This window comes from Simochromis diagramma, unplaced genomic scaffold (assembly GCF_900408965.1).
Source record: "Simochromis diagramma unplaced genomic scaffold, fSimDia1.1 OVJJ01000617.1, whole genome shotgun sequence".
In the NCBI taxonomy this organism is placed as follows: Eukaryota; Metazoa; Chordata; class Actinopteri; order Cichliformes; family Cichlidae; genus Simochromis; species Simochromis diagramma.
The window spans coordinates 966,118-986,846 of NW_024386953.1; the positions used below are offsets into that span (position 1 = coordinate 966,118).

At 40.5% G+C, this 20,729-nt stretch overlaps 1 protein-coding gene across 8 annotated transcripts in view; it reads right to left on the minus strand.

The window, feature by feature from the left end:
* The window catches only part of ryr2a (ryanodine receptor 2a (cardiac)), a 262,686-nt gene that overhangs the window by 147,743 nt on the left and 94,214 nt on the right, over window positions 1–20,729 (minus strand). For all 8 annotated transcript variants that reach the window (XM_040038551.1, XM_040038550.1, XM_040038554.1 and 5 more), the window contains exons 13-26: window positions 15,087–15,270; window positions 14,288–14,423; window positions 13,938–14,033; window positions 11,524–11,642; window positions 10,417–10,550; window positions 10,082–10,323; window positions 8,372–8,564; window positions 5,225–5,429; window positions 4,980–5,084; window positions 2,753–2,856; window positions 2,506–2,589; window positions 1,736–1,895; window positions 459–606; window positions 148–251 (exon numbers count right to left, since the gene is read on the minus strand). In XM_040038551.1, coding sequence (XP_039894485.1) covers window positions 148–251; window positions 459–606; window positions 1,736–1,895; window positions 2,506–2,589; window positions 2,753–2,856; window positions 4,980–5,084; window positions 5,225–5,429; window positions 8,372–8,564; window positions 10,082–10,323; window positions 10,417–10,550; window positions 11,524–11,642; window positions 13,938–14,033; window positions 14,288–14,423; window positions 15,087–15,270 — 2,014 coding nt within the window. The remainder of the gene's footprint in view (window positions 1–147; window positions 252–458; window positions 607–1,735; window positions 1,896–2,505; window positions 2,590–2,752; window positions 2,857–4,979; window positions 5,085–5,224; window positions 5,430–8,371; window positions 8,565–10,081; window positions 10,324–10,416; window positions 10,551–11,523; window positions 11,643–13,937; window positions 14,034–14,287; window positions 14,424–15,086; window positions 15,271–20,729) is intronic.

Consider the following 20,729-nt stretch of genomic DNA (forward strand, 5'->3'; position numbering starts at 1 on the left):
TGTTCAGAAAAATATTTCCCAAAGTAAGGATGTATTAGGAAGATGTTTCACAGAGAGCTTAATATTTGTATCAGACAATCTCTGATGTATTTCAGTGATGCTCATTAAGCTTTTTATCTCAGTCACAACTATTTTCTTGCTTCTTACCTCCAGCTCAAAGTACCACTTCCCAGTATTAACACAGTATGTTTTTTCTGCTCTGAAAATGCGGAACCTCTCAGCCGACACGTTACTCAGGCCCGATTCAGCTGCTGGATGGCAGGGAGGCATGGGAGGAATGAGAGGTAAAAACAGGTGGACTTGGTGAGCATCTTAACAATGCAATGTCAAGGAAAAAATCTTACATCTTACATATTGTACTTCTGAATATTTAAGTTGTTTATTTTTCTCTCAAAAGTTATGGAAATGAAAAGAAAATACAATGAATGATGGTTTTTACTGAAGCAAACATGTTGTACCATGGTCTTGGTCAGGAGCTTCAAGATTGTATCCATATCCCAGGAGAGTCCTGACAGCCTCTCTCAGACTGTCTTTGTTGGACTTTTTAGTTCTCTCATCCAGAAGAGCGTAGGGGACCAGACGAGGGTTTCTACGGTTCTTTACATCCTGACAAGAGACACAACAAGGTCACAAAATGGAAAAAACAACAACAAAAAACAAAGAATTAAAGAATTTATATAATAGAAGAAAGAATTAGCCTGTTAGAATTTACAGCTAAGAGGGGACACAGCAGCATTTCGTACCACTGGGGTGGCCTTGAACAGAAACAAACTGCAGTTCCTCTAACTGCCATTGAGGGTTCCTCCACAATTTTGTCAATACATAGCACTGTTTTCTTTTAGAAAGTAATGCTGACAAACACGTTCACGTTATTACTTCTAGGCTGTAATTCAGTATTATCAGGTTGTTCAAAAACTCCCTGAAAAGTCTTTATTTGATCTAAAATGCTGCAGCAATTCTAATGATAGGAACTAGAAAGAGAGAGCATGTTTCTCCCATACTGACTTCTCTTCATTGGCTCCCTTTTAAACCGAATGTCAAATTTAAAATCACTGTCATCAAATACAAGGTCTTGAACTATCAGGCCCCATCTTATCTGAAAGGCCTCGTAGTACTTTATCACTCAATAGAGCACTTCACTCTCACACTGCTGGCTTGCTAAGTAGGAACTTTTGGTTGCCAGGGTAGGAGATGATTTTATAGAAGAGGGTAAGCCCTCTTCTATAAAATCATCTTAGTTACACTGAAATAGGTCTAGACTGTGGGGGATTCCCATGATGCACAGAGTGCTTCGGAGTGTGAATGTGTGTGAATGTTGGTTAGTTTGCACTTGAGTTTAGCAGTGCTTGTATATGAGCGGGTGTGAATGGGTGAATGAGGCATGTTGTATACAGCGCTTTGAGTACTCCATGAGAGTAGAAAAGCGCTGTATAAGAATCGGTCCAATCAGTCCATTCTTCACACCTCTTTTCACTACCTGTGTGTTTATATAGCACATTGCATGTAATCATTAGTTACTATTAAACTCTGGCTCTCGTCCACAGTATGTGCTTGTCCTGTCTTCCAGTCGTAACCCACAGCCCACGACTGCTGTGACTGGCTTGGGGGTGCAGATTGGTTCTGACACAGGTTTCTTCATGTTAAAAGGGAGTTTTTCCTTACAGTATAAAACAGCTTGATCATTGTTGTCTGAAATGAATTAAATTGATTTCAAATGTTTAAACATTGTGAGTACCTGTTGTATGCCATAGGTCCAGCCCTGGCGGATGCGATCTCTTGCCCAAACATTGTGTGCATTCTCAGCTAGCTTGTCCACCATAGCTTCCTGGGTGGAGGTCAATTTGATGTGACTCAGATCCAGAGGAGCAGGTTTATAACCACTGGATAACTCATAGCTGCACAGATAGAGGTGAAGTACTGCATTGTTATACAGAGATCCTAAATACCCAGAATGTGCTGATGTCTGAGACCAGTCCATTTTCATCCAGTTCAACATGCCAGTGGGGGTTTCTGTTGCTCTAGTCATAAACACTCACCAGCCCTCTGAATCAACTTACTTTGTGGCAAGGTGCTTGACGTGTTATATAATGAGTTTTTATTTGAGTTACTTTTGCCTTCCTATCAGCCTGAAGCAGTTTGACCATCCTTCTGCAACATCACCTGCCGCTCACTGGATATTTTCTCTTTTTTGGACCATTCTCTTTAAATCGTAGAGATGTTAATGTGGAATAATCTCAGTAGATCAGCAGTTTCTGACAGTCTCTCAGGCACCAACAACCATGCCACATTCAAAGTCACTTCACCGTCACCTTTCTGATTGGTGTAAACTAATCTTGGCCATATCTGCATCCCAGAATTCATGCAATTGGATAATTAGATATATCTGTCTTAACAAGCCATTGAACACATTTAACTTCCAAAGTGACTGGTGAATGTGTATATTCTTCTGTACCCAGCTGTTATATATGGAACTGACATTTTGTTTTAATGGTTTAATGGTCTTACGTTGATGAAAGTTTCATGTTCTTGACTTTTTCTACAGCGTGTTCATCTGCTAGGCCAACATGGCAACCCAGAGCCAGGAGAGTTCTGTAATGGGCAATAACACAATCACAAAGAAAAGTGTGAATGGGATGTGCAGATGCTTGTTATGAATTTCAACAATAACTGATGCTCCTGCAGCGTCCAAAGAAAACTTACTACCGGTAATATATATGATGAAATTTCAAATTTCACTGCACTTATACATTACTTGAGAGTTTCCAGAGACATCTGTAGATTGTAGCTTCGTTCCTGTTCAGGAAGTTTGGAGAACTCCACCAGACATGGGTGCTGCCGCTTATTATCATCCCGCACCTCAAGCACACATGCAAAGAAAAAAGAAAAGTTTAGGGCAGCCAGGACACTAATAGTAACCAAGCTGTAGCTAAATACATAACATATCTGATGTCATGTATTTTTATAGCGAAAATATTCATCGGTTCATTCTGACAATATTCAAATAAAGAAAAGGATCAACAGTATTTCATTGAAGGCTCTGGAGCAACAAGAGCTGAACCAACAGACTGAAGAACAGTGTCTTCCTGGAGGCTAAAAGTGACCGGCTAAAAAGCTTAGTGACCGGCAGCCTCTGTTACCTACAGTCACAGTTAACCTTTGCATTGTCCATGGTACACAACTTTATACACTTAGAAACTGACCTGCAATTTCTAAATCTTGTGATATATCTTCTATATCTTAATAATTCCACACAAGCTCGGGCCTCTTTATCCTTCAAGTTAGAGAGTCAGTATCTTTCTGCGCAGTATCTTTGCTATTCCTAGGACTGCACTATTCTGCAGTCTCTCATGTTCTAGTGTTTGTTCTCTCTGTTGGATGTCATTCCTGGGATCTGCTGGAGACACTTGCTCAGTTTGGGGTCACTGCACCAAGTGCTCCCATTAGCATGGGGGCCACTGGTAGGATTTCTCAATATTAGCCATTTCTTCTGTCTGCTGATGGTACATGCCGTGCAGGGGCCTGTTCTTTCACGATGGTTCCTATTTTTGCTCCTCTTCTTTCTCGGGTTTCTGCTGAATCAGGTATTGACTAAGCATGTAATCAGCTGTGGCCATCTTCCTGATGTGCTCATGGATGTTTGTTCTTTCATCTTGGATCATGGTTCTGATACAAACCAGTCCCAGTTCAGCCTTCCTTCCACTTAGGCTACGTTCACACTGCAGGTCTTAATGCTCAATTCCGATTTTTTGATCAAATCCGATGTTTTTGTCTGCTTGTTCACACTACAAATAAAATGTGACAGCAAATGCGCTCTAGTGTGGACGCTCAAAGTGCCCGCATGCGCAAAAGAAGACGTCACACACAACGCGCTGTTTAGACCCAGAGCAAACAGTATTGTTTGACCGATGGCCTTAATATAAAGACTTGTTTTGGACTTTACGTTTCCCAATTTTGCTTTAAGTTATAAAGTTATTTTGTTATTTACATATGGCTTAATAATGATCCTTATTGCTGTTTTAGAGGAGCGCTGCTTCTAATTTCTGTCAGAATCTGCAGATTATACAGTACAAATAAAATGTTCACGTTTCTCCAATGTTGTCTTCCCAACAGTTTCACTGGAGGGCCAGGAAGGTTCACGATGTCTTATCGCTGATAATTGGTGTCTGTCTTGTGTCAGTGACGTAGAAGACGGATTTAATGCGACGTGACCATCAAACAGCAGTCGCTTTCTGAAACATCAGATATGTATCGGATTCAGCACCACATATGAAAGTGACCCAGATCGGATTTGAAAATATCGGATTTGTGCCGTTCACGCTGTCACACCATGATCGGATAGATGGGTTGCATAGGGTCAAAAAAGTCGGATTTGAAGTGCTTTCGCCTGCAGTGTGAATGTAGCCTTAGTGTTGCAGTCTCACGGTGCTGGACTTGGGGTGAAACCCTGCAAGCATGGTAAGCAGCATCCTTCTCTTGATGTCAGTGGCTTCTATCGCTTCCTTTGGCCAACTTATATTCCAGCAGGGTAACTGATCAACTGTAGGGCATAGCTATTGATTGCCCGGATCTTGTTCTTCCCATTCAGCTCTCCTCAGGACTTTCTTCTGGGCATTCCAGGATCCAGGTGTGAAGCACTAAGTCGTAGGCTTTCCGGTAGTGCACAGGTTAGTCTGGTCTTATAACCATAACCGGTGCTCTATCTGTCAGTAGCTGGTGGGGGGAGGGGATGATGACATCTCCCCCATGACCTGATGTCCTGGCTCTCCCTTGCTGTAGCATTTGTGTTGCACTCATCAATCTCTAGCTCTGATAGCAGTTGCTTCTTCTGCATGTTGTAACACTGAGCTACTGCTACAGGTGCTGAAGAATCTATCAGCCCCAAATCCTCTTTATGTAACCTGTTTAGCTGGGATTACACGCATAGCAGCAGTCCACCAGGTATTATGTACAGGTATTTGTTTTCATATAATAATACTCACTGCACCATAGATCCAGCCTAATTCTATCTTGTTCATCACCCAGAGTTCATGGATGTTTTCTGCTAGTTTTTCTCTGATCCTTTCCAAGTGAGGTGGCAAAATGATCTGAACAGAAAACAAACAGCGTTTCAGTTACTGGTTATGGTTAAGGGAAAAAAACTTTATTGAATGACTTCAAAAATAATTAAAAAGTGAACTTAAATCAAGTGTGTTATTGAGGAAAAATGGAGCAAGACATTTCTGACCTGGCTGGTGTCTACAGGTATAGGGGTGAATGCTGCCTGGCTCAAAGTGACAGTCGGTCCCAGCAGGTCTCTGGTGGCAGTCTGATCCTGACTAGCCTCCAGTTTCAGTTTCTCCCTTGGCAACACTGCTTCATAGCAAGGGGCATAACCAGGAGGAGGGAGGAACTTAAACTCCCCATGACGCCCACCGAGGAGGAATCGCACCCTGCAGGTGGAGCAGGAAAGTTTGTGAAAACCAGAAAACAGCCCAGTGGCAGCGCTCCTGGGACCGACATTTATGTGATAGATCTGGGACAAAAATTGCCTTAGGCATTCAAATTTGGGATGTCAGTGATGATGATGATGATATAAAAAGAAAGGTACCAAAAACGTGTGAGTTAGTCAGCCTGCTACAGTTGTGCTATTTGTCTTCATATTGCTGACCAATTAATATACTGTTACATTTTCAGACCGTGACAGAGTTTTTGGTACTCTTGCCTCCGTACACACCATTGTGAGTTTTAAGTCAAGCGATCAAGATCCAATGAACCCTTTCACTAATACTGGTCACTACAGTGGACAGCTATTCAAAGGCTGTTTTCTTGTATTTGTGTCAGTGTGGATGGTATACTTGCACATAAACCACTACATTGGACACTGATGTGTCCATACCTGCCACTCACTGGCCGTTTAATGTTACTGTAGATCAGGGGTCGGCAACCCTGGGCACGCGTGACCACAGCTGGCACGTTACGGGTTAACTGATGGCACGACCATAGCTGGACTGATGGTGATTTTTCGTTTTTATGGGCCGGTGATTTTTTTTTTTTTTAGTAACTATAAACAATGAGAGGTGGTGGATTGGCCAGGTGCTGGCAGATGTGTAAAAATAACTCAGTTGTGTGGTGGTGGCTATGGCGGAGCTTCCACAGAGGCCAGCAGGTGGATGAGAGAAAGGGGAGGCAGGAGGAGCAGAGACCCGAGGCGGCCGCCGGTCCGAGTGTCAGGTGAACTGAACTTCAGGTAAGAAGTTATGACCTGCAGTCTATCTGGATCAGATATAAACCAAGTTTAGGTGGAGTTTATTTTCGTTGTGCTGACTTTTTACAGTCAGTTACAATAACTCGTACTGCTACTAGCTAACATGACGGAGTTTCTATACAGCTGGGTGGGTGCTATGATGTTACTGATAGTGAACTTCATTTTATTCATAAGGTTAGTTAGTAGAGTTGCCAACCGTCCTGTAAAAACTAAAAGCTCGCATACACACATTAGTTGTGCTGCTTCTTAATGACAGTATCTTAGCTAACAACCCCAACTACCAGATTCAATTTGTAATTGGCTGAAAATAACTTAGCCTACTGGTGAGAGGGACGTTGCTAGCTGGCAGTTTTTTCAAGCGATGTTGAAATTTCCACATTCAGACACTTCAAATGCTTCAGGAGCTGTCCGCTCAGCACAGCATCAGCACCACGGAAATACATTCAAAGACTGAATTCACAATGAGTTTTCGGGACTTTCAGGTTTATAGACCAATGTTTTCTTTTCTGATCAAACCAGAAATCTTTAATGAGCAGTTGGATTTGTCTCGTATTAACTGCCTGGACACAGAGGACATCGAAATGCAGCTGATTGAACTGAAAAGCTTGACTCTGTGTAACTGTCTTCAGAACATTGCAGAGGCCTTATTGACAGTATTTGGCTCTAATATCTGTGTGAGCAGATTTTCTCTCACATGAAGAATGTCCTCAGGTAGCCTCTGAATGCTGGACACTCGGAGACCTGTGTCTCTGAGTGGGAGACCAGAGATCACATTAACATGTGTGTCTCTGTATTAACAAACATGCCATATTGGCCCAGTTTATTATTTCGCATCATTGTTGTGAGGTGGCCATAAATAGCATTTGCACTCTCTGTTGTATTTGCTGTTATGGATAAAAAGTCTTTTTTTGTTTCAAAATAGCTGATAATTATTCGCTGATAGCTGCCAACATCTGCAAACAAATATAATTCTATAAAGTTCTTCTATATAGTGTGTAACTGTTCATATAGAGCGTTATTAAATTTATTGCTAATGCAATCATATGGCACATTGACTTCTGAGGAAATTTTAGATGGCACTCATCATCAGAAAGGTTGCCGACCCCTGCTATAGATGTATGACGTGTTTCATTGTAATGATTGTCATTTAACCCCTGCCATGCATGAATTATGACAACCTCAATCAGGATTTTTTCTTAAGTATTTTTTATTCATCTTTTAATGCCTAAAGATGAATTAAAATACTTAAGAAAAAATCCTGATTGAGGTTGTCATAATTCATGCATGGCAGGGTTAAAGTGCTGACATTGAGCCTTTCAGGGGTTTAACAAAAATAGGTTCATTGCATTAACTGACGAGGAATTTTATGCATAGCTCCCATTTTCGTGGGCGCAGAAGTATTTGGACACATTAACATCATTTGTTTATAATACTTATATTAACATTAATTTGCTTTACTAGGTTGAGATAAAATGACTGACTTGGCCAGTAAAGAATATTCTATATGTGACGAGACATTAGTTTTGTAGGTTTGAACCCCTATATATTGAAAATTCCAGCTAAAAGCTAAATACCAAATCTACAGGGTGGGCCATTTCTATGGATACACTGTAATAACATGGGAATGGTTGGTGATATTAAAGTCCTGTTTGTGGCACATTAGTATATGTGAGGGGCAAACTCCTCAAGATGGGTGGTGACCATGGTGGCCATTTAGAAGTCGGCCATCTTGGATACAACTTTTGTTTTTTCAATAGGAAGAGGGCCATGTGACACATCAGACTTATTGGTAATGTCACAAGAAAAACAATGGTGTGCTTGGTTCCAACGTAACTTTATAAATCCCAGTGATATCACATAATTGTTGTCCTAATATAACAACAACCCCACTGATAACTTTTGTAAGACACTCATCAGGCAGTTATTGTAATAGTCTCAGAAGTATGCTACGCTGTTTTTAGGACAACAATCACTTTACAAAATCAGGATGTGCATGTAAGTTGTGCTTATAGTCATTATACAGTTGCAAATCCATTTTAAAAGACAAAAATAAAGCAAGCTTCATGGAGAACAAAGACAATAACTCTGTTATCATGCTGTGTTGATGAGCTTCAGTGAAACACTGACTTGACCCCAGCAGAGAAGCTCGCCACTGGGAAGAAAAGGCCATCAGAGTTGAAGTTCTCAAACATGCCCTGAACTGGCTGGCCATTGATTCTGAAGGAGATACTGGGCACACTGAGGTCCAGGCAGCAGCTCACCACATCTTCTGATCGAAGGAGATGCTGATTGGGTGAGCTAACAGTCCGCGCAATGCAGCCTGCACAGGATACACAGAAGTGCAGCGAGAATTAGTTTAGTTTGATTCCAGTCGGAACTGTTTAAGTACAAAACGGCATCAGAGTTTATACCAGGACATTTTTCCACTATGGTTTTTGCTTTTACTTTACAGAGTATTTCCTAAGTTATTGTGATCTATTAACATGCTCACAAAAGCATATATGTTTTCTTTTTTTCTTTTTGGCCTTTTTCAGCAGAATAAACATCTTGCAGGCACTTTGCATAACTGTCCAACAGGTTAAAAAAAACATAGTTTCATACAAAGATCTTTTCCTTTTTTAAAATCAATTTCTGTGCATTTTTAAAATAAATAAATAAATAAATAAATAAAAGGATCCATAACTTGAAATTTTGAGTTAATGGTAAGCCCGTTTCTGCCACTAAAAGATAAATAAAAGGATCCGTAACTCAAAATTTCAAGTTTTCCCTAAATTTTGAAGTAATAACTCGAAATTTCAAGAAAATAACTCGAAATTTTAACTTATGGATCCAGCTTTTAGTCTGAGACCTGTTTTTTTTTTTTTCCTGAGGCCTGATGACTGTTTGCCTGACACCTGAGACCTGACATTTTTTTGTCTGACACCTGAGACCTGACGACTTTCTTCCTGAGACCTGAGGGTGTCCTAAAAATGGCGACCGTGGTTCAGGGGGTTGGGAAGCTCATCTTGTAACCGGAAGGTTGTCGGTTCGATCCCCAGCTCTGTCTGTATTGGTCGTTGTGTCCTTGGGCAAGACACTTCACCTACCGCCTACTGGTGTTGGTCAGAGGGGCCGATGGCGCGATATGGCAGCCTCGCTTCTGTCAGTCTGCCCCAGGGCAGCTGTGGCTACAACTGTAGCTGCCTCCACCAGTGTGTGAATGTGAGAGTGAATGAATAGTGGAATTGTAAAGCGCTTTGTGGCTCTTGAAAAGTGCTATATAAATCCATTATTATTATTAAAATGTACACCGTATTGGTGCTTTCTGATATGATGTTAAATTAATAGCTGAATTAACAGCTGTAAGCTGCTCAGTTCTTGAGGCAGCACAGCACTCTCACACCTAAAGATTTTGACCACTATAGTCCACAGTTCATGTTTTTTAATCTAAGAAAGACATTCAGTAGTCTCACATTTCAATGGGAAAACATACTGGCAACTGCCAGTGCCACCCTTCAGTCTCCTGTTAGACACACCTATGGTATTAATTTCAAAATCTTGCTTATTCTCGAGATATCACATTCACAAGATTTTCAGAAAACATTAGTTGAGATCAGTGAGATTCTAGGAGGTCCTGCCATCCTCCAATTTGAAAATCCTAGGTGACTTCCATCACGAGTTATTGTATTCACAGTATTTTGACCTTTAGGTTGAGGTTACTGAGTAGATACAACTATGGTATTAATTTAAAGCTCCTACATTACCTCATTCTAGGGCTGAGGGGTAAAAATGATTCTGCACAGACTTTCATTATCAGTGAGTTAGTAATCAAAATCACACTGGACACACACAGCTCACCTGACCAAAGATGGAGTCCATCAAAGCCATAGGAATAGAGGTCATCACCCACCCCGTTGCCTCCCCACCCCTCTCCTCCACTGGGGTACGGTGCATAGCCATTGGTGTTGCCCCAACCCACCCTGAGGTGAGTGGCCTCTGCTGTGACAAATGGCAAAACCTGATCCACAATCAGCTCGTAGTACCACTTCCTGTACTGGGCAGAGCCCTCACTGACACCCAAAAAGATGTTGGGTCGCATGCTGTTGGAGTGAATGAATGTCAGTGAGTAGGTAAATCCATTACTGACATGGGATTCCACAATCCGACCATTGCAAATGTTTGTATTTGTTTACCTGCTTATGTGGTTGATCAGGCGGGTCTGCAGTAATAAATCTCTTCCTGGCAGCAGGTTGTCACAGATCAGGTGCTGGTTAGAGCGCACTGCCACGCCGTGACACACACACAGTGAACACAGCACGTCTAGAACCTAAATGGTATTTATAAACAAGACGGATAAGATGTTATTGTCTCTACGATATAAAGAGGCACAAGTAAACAGGTAGTGACATCTATACTGAACTGCTGAAAAGGTCAGTGGTGGCTGGAGACACCACAGAGGGCTCAGAGCGTCCGTTCAGTCTGTATTTCTGACTGAAACCTACTACAATGAACACATGAGTATCAGGACTGTACCATGGAGCAATGGGAAAAGGTGGCCTGGTTTTCTTTGACATCTGGTGACAACCAAGTGCATTTAGCTGTTACTCAAAGAAATGATGGGAAACACTGCAAGCTGGCACAGGCAGTGTGATGACACAAGAAACTTTTGGTCCTTAATGGTAACAGTATTCCCTGATGGCAATAACTTTTCCCATCAGGATAATGCTCCTTGATACTAAATGATTTCAACACAACAAAAGGTCCAGGATGTGGATCTTCGGTGCGATACACTGCAACAAGTTAGATCCATGGAGGCCTTACAACAAAGTACTGAGTGAAAGGATCTGCTGCTAACATATTGAGTGTGTTAGCAGGATGTATGTTAAGTAAGAGCTTTTAATGAGCATAAGATGGACCTAAAAAATATTAGATTGCTTGTTTTAAACACCATGTATAGATGTTCAGACTTTAATGTGATTGGTACTAAATCGATGCTTCAGCATGAAAAAAGGGTGAAATAACAAGGCAGAGTCATAAAACCTATCTCGCCAGACGTAATAAGGAGAAGTCGTCCTGCAACAGAGGGTCTGACCTCACAGAGTCCTGTTTTCAACATCATGGAGTCAAATAAAGAAACAACACATACCGATAGAATCTAAATCAACAGAATAACCAAGGCAAGCTATCCAAAGAACAGCCTTTCTACCTATAAAAAATGATGCAAGTGTACCAGGGATAACTAGGCTTTAAAATATACTATCATCACCAGTTTATGTTTGTGGGTAAGTAAGTGCCCGTACCTTGTGGTTCCGACCATGTTTGTCCAACAGAGATATGATAGACTTGATATGTTCCTCTTTGATTATGTTGAGTGCTTCAGGACTCTCCACCAGTACACAGTGAAGCACCTCCAATATACCTGTAATTGAAAAATAAGGTGCAGTGTGACGATAACTTGATTCAAAACCACAGTTCACAAAAAGCTAAGAGTCGGTTTTACTGTCAAAGTTTGGAGAACCGATAATGGCTGTACAGGTCCCAAAGCTAAGAGCAGAGGCAACTAGCTTACTCATCACTCAGCTCTACATCTTACTGTCGTTAGATATGTAAAATAATGATGTAAATTTTATCTGTCAAAGTGGAAATACTTCTAAAACATACAGGACACCACTAAAAGATTGAATTACAAATGCAACTAGAGCAAATAGAGAAAATAAATAAAATGTAAAAAGTGCTTTTTAAATATTTCTTTTTTAAGTTATTTAAATATTGTTCGATTAATTTGCAACTGATTTCTGTACATTTTTATCGATGTATTGCCAGATCATAACAACAGAGTAGTTAATGCCTTTTTGTATTTTGTAATCGTCGATTGTGGTGTATTTCTCTCCGTCTTCACTTTCTTCCCTTTTGAATGTATGATTTGTTAAACCTGCTGGTTCATGTTGGACATCATCATCCTGTTTATAGTCTTTTCTCTTTCCTGCCCTTTGACTGTTTCCAGGTTCCTTCTACCTGTGGTTTGTTACAAGTCATCACAAAGCAGGTTACACTGTAAGGTAAAGACAGTGTCACAGGTAAATCACCAGAATGTGAGTACTAGGTAGACTACCCCATATGCTGGTCGTTGCCGTGGTTTCTCTGCTGTGTTTTTGTTGTTTTTCTTCAGCAGATTTTCACTGTTTTTGCTCTCTCTCCATCTGCTTCTCTATTTTTCTTTCCCTCTCCTTCTGTGAACTTTGTGCTCAACTTCTCTTTCTTTCCTCTTTTTCTTTTCCATCCCCCAGTTTTGTCCATTGTAATTGTAATAACTCAAAAATCCTAATAAAGTTCTAATAAAATATGACTACCAGGTAGGCCATTATGGCAAACGGTCCACTTGGGAAAGTAAATCTGTTGGGCATTTTGGTCTTCTGACGACAGTTCTGATTGGACAAGAACAAAAAAAACCCTCTAGTCACGCCTTACTTTTTGATAGGTCCATCCACTTGACGACTTACTTTCTCTGTTTAATTCAACCTCCTTAGAGATCCTTGATTTCATTGCTCAACTCACAACCAGGAGTCAAAAACATAAAACTAAGCCTCGGTTCAATAATGCCACCAGAGGACTCAGACACGTGTGTAGAAAAACTGACCGAACATGGAAAAAGGATACATTTCATGTGTCTTTTGATAACTTTGAATCTTTGTTAAATTATCAGAAGACTGTAAGAGCAGCAAAAAAGAAGTGTTTCTCTAAGATCGTGGCTAACAACTGTCACAGACTCGTACTGTACTTACTGTGATTAACTCTGTTCTTAATTCTCCTACTGCTGCTCCTCTTATAGCATTGCAGGCAAGTCTTCAGTAATAGGATCACAGACTTCAGGTCTCATATTGTCCCTCCTGTTCCTGACTCATCTGTTTGAAAAGCCACTTTTATTCTCTGGCTTTTAAATCAGAATGAGTTCTGTACTCATACTCATTTCATTCTTACTTTCTTAAATTATGACATCTTTTCCTCTGTTGTTATCTCATTTGATTATTTTAGACGTACAGCACTTTGGTGAACAGCCGTTGTTTTAAATGTGCTAAATAAATAAATTTGACTCTGTCCTGTTCGTTTCCTATTATTTATTTATCTGTAAACGACACCAACATTTAACTGTAGTCGGTGTAATTCATCAGCATGTTTTTCCACCGTTCACTTGTGGGTTTACCTCAACCAACTCAGCAACACAGCAACAAACTCTGCTGACTCTTGTGTTCTTTGTTTATTAAATTCTGGATCCTTTTTATGTTTAAAGCAGCTTTATTGTGTTTTGGTGAGCAAAGCCTGAATCCAACTTACCCAGTTTCCACAGTGCACTGCGCTCATATAAACCTTCAGTTCATCCATGATCCGACTAAGAGAAAACCCCTCATTGCTCAGAATTTCAGTTGGTTCCCACTATCATCCCACTATCATATTGCTGCTTTAGTCAGTAATATAAACTTGGAAGCTTAAGGCACAGTCATGTTTCTAACAGCTGAAAAGGTGGCTTCTTGTTAAATTAGCTGAAGCCTTTTACGAGGTGATTAAATTGACTTGTCATCTGATGTCAACTGCTTTTTCTATGTAACATCCATTTGTATGTAACCAAGGCATTTCTGAGAATGTGTACTTTGACTTCAGCACCTCTTTTACATAATCATAAAATATATTATACCATGTAAAAGACAAGCTAACCTACCAGAGCAAGCCTCCAGTCGCTCCAGTCTGCTAATGAGCCAGTCCAGTGAACCAGAGAACTGGGCACAGTTCTTCCTGTTCCCTCTGATGAGTGCAGCTAGAAAGATGAAAATAAGTTGAGAGAAGTGACATGATATCAAGAGGTGTAACAACAGTAACATAGAAAACTCTTACTGAGCCCACATGTCACCTGTCTCTGTCCTCTGATCCCTTTCTGAATGAATCTCTGAGCATTTGTCATCTCTTAAAATAACCTGATTGTCTTCAGGTCTAATATGTAGTTTTAGGTGAGTGGAATTACAATTTGAGTTATTGCATCTTTTCTGTGTTTCTGTCTGTGCGCTTGTTTACCCAGTAGCTGGTAGAGGGAGTTGAGAATGGCGCTCCAGGCTTCTCCAGCCTCCTTTCCAACTGCCTCCGCAAAATGAGCTGCACTACTGTAGACATGAAGCCGATCAATGCACTCCAAGACCAGGCTGATCATCCCCTAGAGATATGAAAACTGTTGTTTTTACTTTATTCACCTGAAATGAGCTCTACAAAACAGAGTGTAGTCACAGAAAAGTTAGGAAATAAAAAACAAATTGAATGCCGTTAAATCATTCTATGGATTTGGATATAGATATAGGCCAAGCTAATATCTGAGTTGAAAAACACAGACGTGCCAAAAAAACTGCATTTCCTCTAATGGCCACTGGAAGCTCGAAGTGTGTCAATTTCTCTCCAAGTAAACAGGAGCAAAACGCATGTTTACAAGTTAGTAGAGAAATGGTTTGGGCCACTGTGAATATTTTCAGCCACTATGTACACAATGTGAAAGCAAACATGATATAATTGGCAGTTCTTTGAGCAACAGTTTCACAGACATGGATTGTGTCATTAAAAGAAAACAATTCGTGTATACAGTAAAGTAATTGATTCATCTTTTCTTTTTCTTCTTAAAATAACATTTTAGACATTAAATATTCCAATATGTTCCATCATTAGAAATAAACCACTACAAAATTCACTGGGGGTGGATGTACTGTATGTATGTACTGAGGCAGAATATATAAATATATTAGACTAAATCTTTAAAATTGGAAGCAAAAACTGTTAAAAATGATCTGAAGTTAGTTTGTAAACACACATATGTCCAAGTGCACCCTACCTCTTCCTGAAAGAGGTTCTGACGGTTCTTCAGAGCTCGCAGTCGGTTCTGCTTGTCTTCATGCTCTAGGTGATCTCCAGGCGGTTGGAAATAACCTATTAGATCCTGGAGGCTCAGGCTAACTGAGTCTATTGGCAGATCCAAAGTAAAGCTCCTTCCTTTCTTTCTTAGTATGTCCAGACCCCTGGGAAATACAGAATGGAGGATGTCAGTCATGCTATAAACTAGAGAAGTGGAAAATGTCATCTTGTGTTACGCAAGTTTAGCATGTTCTGCTGCAAGAGTCTGAATGTAGATGCAAATGAGGAAAGAAACTAAAATGTGCCGATCCCTCTCCTCAGCCTAATCACTGATTTGATGTTTCTCTTGTGTTCAAGTCATAAACACAGAAAGACAGAAAGATTGTCTGAAGGATTCCTTCATTTTTTGCATCCTTGTCTTCTAGATGACCCCAGAAATTAACCTGCAATTTTAAAGATTATCTCAATTCCCAAAATGAAAAGAGAGGAAGACTTGGAAGAAGAGTCGTTCACAAGGATCCAGAAGTCAGACCTTTATTGATTTGGATGAAAATGGAATGAAGCATGTTAATACACGTGGGTTTTTCTCAGTGTGACAATATGTCTGTGGATTACAGCTGACAAACAATAAAGAAAAAATGTTTAAATATGGTTTTGGCCATCGTGACATCAACCAGTTGGCAAAGTCCCGTTGTGGAGCTTTACACTGAGCATATTCACCGTGTTAGCTTTTTGAAACAGACATCAAAGCATGACCAAGTGACACGTCTGACTGAAACCTCACACACGGGAGACTGAGGGGTTGGAAAAGAAATCTCTCAGCTGCCTAATCAGATTAGTAATCTTAGGGGGTTGCAGAGTCTGTGTTAAGGCTGTTTCGGGGTTAGTTGACCGTGACAAGCTTGTCAGTGTGAGCTGATCATTCGTTAACACGTCCTTTGTGCTGTGTTTTTCTTTGATGTAGTCCAGCTCAAACTCATTTTCTGGAATTATTGTTTAACCCTCTCAGGCTCAAATTAAACTTTTTGTTGCTAATGCACAACCAAGTCCTGCAGTCGTACTTCTGAGTAAAAAAACCCCAAAAAACAAAAAAAAAATATGTATGTGGGGTAATCGGGTTGTTAGTTTTTAACTGTTGCAAATCGGCAACGCCTGCCTTGAGAGGGTTAAGATGTAGGGCATCAATTGAAATGTCTTATAAGTAGACCTGATATTGTAAAAATACACATTCAGCGTATAATAGCCCCATAAAGTATAAAACAAATTGCATTAAATGACAACACTGTTACAGAGGGGTGGAGAGGGGTTTGGAGACTCTGTAGAATCCAGCTCGGCTTGTTGTTTTCACGTACAAAAAGAAGAAGAGCAACAGATCGTCCAAGTCTCACAGAAACCTGATCTCAACAACATGACTGATAGTAAACCACAGGTGAACATTCTCCTCGATAGCTGTGGTCCCAGATGGTATTATAGTAACTGGTGGGTCCATAACAGCCAGGAACAACATTCTACTTAACTGATGTAGGGCTGAACTTCTACTTGTACCAAAATTCTATTCAAATGTCTACTGACTACTTTGAATGAACATGTGACAAAGCATTTGTCTATGCGTCCAATGTGTAGGTTCCTAACATACTTATCATCTTGGCATTTCCCCTCAGCACTTCAGCCTTACTTTCCCAGTCATTTGGTAACTCTTCCCTATCACCCAGAACCTATTTCAACTTCTCCCTGCACTCGTTGCAATATTCTTCCTTCTCCAGCATCCTGTGGCTTTTTCTTCTTGATTTCCAGAGTGGAGTCAAATCCCACAGTCCCTGTAGTCTCCAATCCCTTAACCCACTGAATGCATGCTTCCAGTTTACACTCCGAATTCTGAATCTTATACCATTGTTACAAAGATGATGGTCAGTTGTCTAAAATATACTGGACACTCTCCAAAATAGATGAATCAATATGCCCTCCTATTGCAAAATGGGAGGCAGATTTATCAGTCAGCTTAGACCAAAGTTTCTGGTCTCAGATATGTTTAAAAGATTTTAAATAGATTAGAAATAACATGAAATGACATCCCAATGTCTACAATTAATACAATACAAAATACAACATAGAGTGCTCTATACAGGTTAATGAATCAAGGTTTTTACCATCTTTTGCTGGTGGCCTCTGCTCTTGAGGAGTCCACTCTGCAGGTGGAGAAGATGTAGCAGAGGTGGAGGATGAACTCAGCCTCAGTGTCTATTGTCCTATGCAGTGTATGACTGAATGTTGGGGTGGGTGTGGTTGGGCCTGGGGCCCCTGCCCTTGGTAGATCCCCCCCCCCATCCCCAGTTGCCTCCCTCCTTTCTTGGATCCTCCATTGAGGCACAGGTGTGTTACTGAGGTGCAGGGGAGACATTCCTCCTCTGTCCCCTCCTGGCCACCTGCGCCTCAGTTTTATTCCACAACTTAGACATTTGTATTACTTACACTCTCATTACACATTCATATTGGGCCTCGGGGGTTTGGCACACTGAAGGGCGTCCAGAGGGCGGTCAGTTTATTCAGCCTCACCTCTGGTGCTGGTGCCCACCTCTCATTTTTAAATATATGTAGACAATATGTGTTCTAGGGAGGGGCCGTGCTGACACCAAGTGTTGTCTGGCAGAAGGTTTTTGGCACCATGCTACTCGCCTGCTTAAAATGCATTTTAGACCAGCATGCATCAACACCACATATGGGTGGGCGGAGTGAGGCATGGGGTCTTAGTGTACCACGTTCATTTTTGTGTGTCTCCATGTTGGGCGAGTGCGTGAGTCTTTGTATATGTGTGCATGACGGTGGAAACACATATTAGTGTCTGTGTCTCATTCTCTTGGAACATATCAAGCCCCCCCAGGTGTGGGCCTGTTTCTTTTAATTTTACAAATTACAAAAGAGTTGTAAAAGAATAATAAAATACATTTTACATTTACTTAGGCTCTATTTACATTTTATGAAACAGGTAAATGTATTACACCAAAATAAATCAGGGAGCAACAAATAAGTTAATATAACTTTATATTGATTGTTTTGTGTATCTTAAATCAACTTTCAGTGCAGTTGTTCTGTCAGGTATACTAAGACAAGTGAAAATTTGTAAAATAAAATTCTATGCCCAAAAAAGTAAATCACAAATTTCTACTTCTTTGTTAATAAAATGCAATATGAATAATTTCTTCAGTTCTCACTCTGGATATAATTTTCTTTACACTGGTCCAATAATACATACAGATGTGCATAGAGAAAATCAACAGTTACATACAAGGTACTGTCGAGAGAGGTGGGATTGAAAAGGATTGAAGTGGACCTGGCTTACCTCTCATCTGAGAGAGTGTAAAAAGACTTAACATCTAGACTTTTATCTTAAAAGTGATACAGAGCTGTATTATAAACCGACCTGACTTCAGATATGTGGAAGAAAATGGCTGGATGACATATTATTCTGTTATTTTAGATTTTAACTTTTATCGAAGCGCTCGTCATAAGTTGTCAAACAGCACAATGCACCGCACTTTTCAGTTGCAATTTATTAGGTTTTCAGATGTTAATTCATCATTTTAGTAACACATTAACATGAACGTAGTAACATGTTTTCATATCATATTTAACACCGGTTTATTTTAAAGTTTTTTTTTTTTTCTTCATTGATAATGCACAATGTGACATTAAAGCAGCACAATTTAACATTAAAGAATATGAAGAATATGATAAATGGTTTAAGCTGCCTGTTATTGGTTTTTAACATTTTCCATTAAATGAACATCCTTTTTACTTTATCTTTTTTTTAATCGATAGAAAAATCAGATGTTTTTTACAATAGCTTCTCTTAAAGTTCTGGTGATCATTTTCAGAGCCGTTCATGGTCAGATACCTCACTATATTAGTAAATTTCTTCATTCATAGGTAACTGCCATGTCTCTGAGATCAGCTGATCACTTGTTGTTGGCTGTTTGTCTAAGTTACAGAGAAGAGGAGACTGTGCTTTTGGAGTTGTAGACACCCGGGACACCAGGTTTCGAAACTTGCTTCCATTGGACTCACGATCTATGGAAAGTGTTGAAAGCTTCTAAAAGAAGCAAGTGGAATTGTGTAGGATTGGCTTTATTTAGTTTTATGAATTTAAACTGTTTTAATTCTTGCATTTTACTTTGTATTGTAAAGCACTTTATGACTTTTGTCCTGTATAAATACAAATGTTGGTTATCAAACATTAGGTCTCTCTCTTCTAAGACCCTGTTAATAAATAACATTGATTTATTCCACCTTACAAAAAGTTTGTTACTGCAGGATGATTTTGTCAGCTTAAGTGAATCAACACGAGGAGGGGGAGTAGCCCTTATTAATCAACCACAGAACAACAGAGTTATAATTAGGGATGGGTATTGATAAGATGTTCACGATTCCGATTCCATTTTCGATTCTGTTTAACGATTCTTTAGCGATTCTCTTAGCGATTCTTTTTTAAAAAGGTCAAATAGCTTAGAACTTTGTTTTATATCTTCTCTTTGAACAAGATAGAAATTTAGGAGTAACATTGTCATGGTCCGCGGCCCGGCGTCCGAGGAGCTGATAGGATGCCCACGCCCACGGGCGTGGCTGTTAACTCCACACCTGCATCCCATCCCAGGCGATCATCAGGTGGACTATTTGATCCAGCCCAGCCTGCTGCTCCACGCCAGTCCGTTAGTCGTCTCACAGCGGTAACGTACACCTGCGGGAAAGCGATTGTGAAAACTCTCATTTGTCTGAACGAGCGCTAATTCTGTCCTGTGCACTCAGATAACAGCTCGGCGTGTTTTTTTGAGCCACCTGCCTGTCCACCTGCCTGTCTGGAGTTTGGATCGCCTTCAGTACTCGTCACCTCGACTTTCCTGGAGCTCCCCCGTGGACCCTCACCCCTCCCTCCGGCTCCCACAGCCCCGCTTTCACCGTAAGACTCATACTCTCCCCCATGTATGCTGCTATTTCCCCGCGCCCCAATAATTCTTTTCCTTTTTCTGTTGCAGCCTCCCACAGTCCCGTTTTCGGCGTTCCTGCGCGACTCATCTCCCGGTCCCTTGGTTTCTCTAGTTTCACGCGTGTTTTCCTTCTACCCTCCCGGGACACCTTCAGTTAAAATGAAGTTTATTTTCTCGTACTCCTGTGTGTGTTGGCTCTGCTTCTGGGTCCAGCTTGTGCGCTGAACTTCGGTTCATGACAAACATGGCCTTACAAACCCAGCAGTGAGATCTTAAGAGATCCACAGCCTACGGCTCTTCAATGGGGTGTCACAGGGTCCCCAGGAAAAAAAAATTGTAAATGTAAAATAATAAAATAAATATTCTTCTGTAGCAATAACAAAGTATAACATAAATTATTCTGTAGCAATTACACAAGAATATCCAGTAATGTCCCTGACTACAATTAAACACATTCACTTACCAAAAATCGGGGGGATCTGCTGTGGCAAATGGTGCAAGTCTTTTACCACAAACTTAATCACTGCTCGGTGACATTCGTCTATCCTGGCCTGAAAGGAGTAGTGATGGTAAATTTGATTCTTTTTACTGAATCGAGTTTTAATGAGTCACTCACCAAAGTGAATCGGGTTTTTTGAGTCATT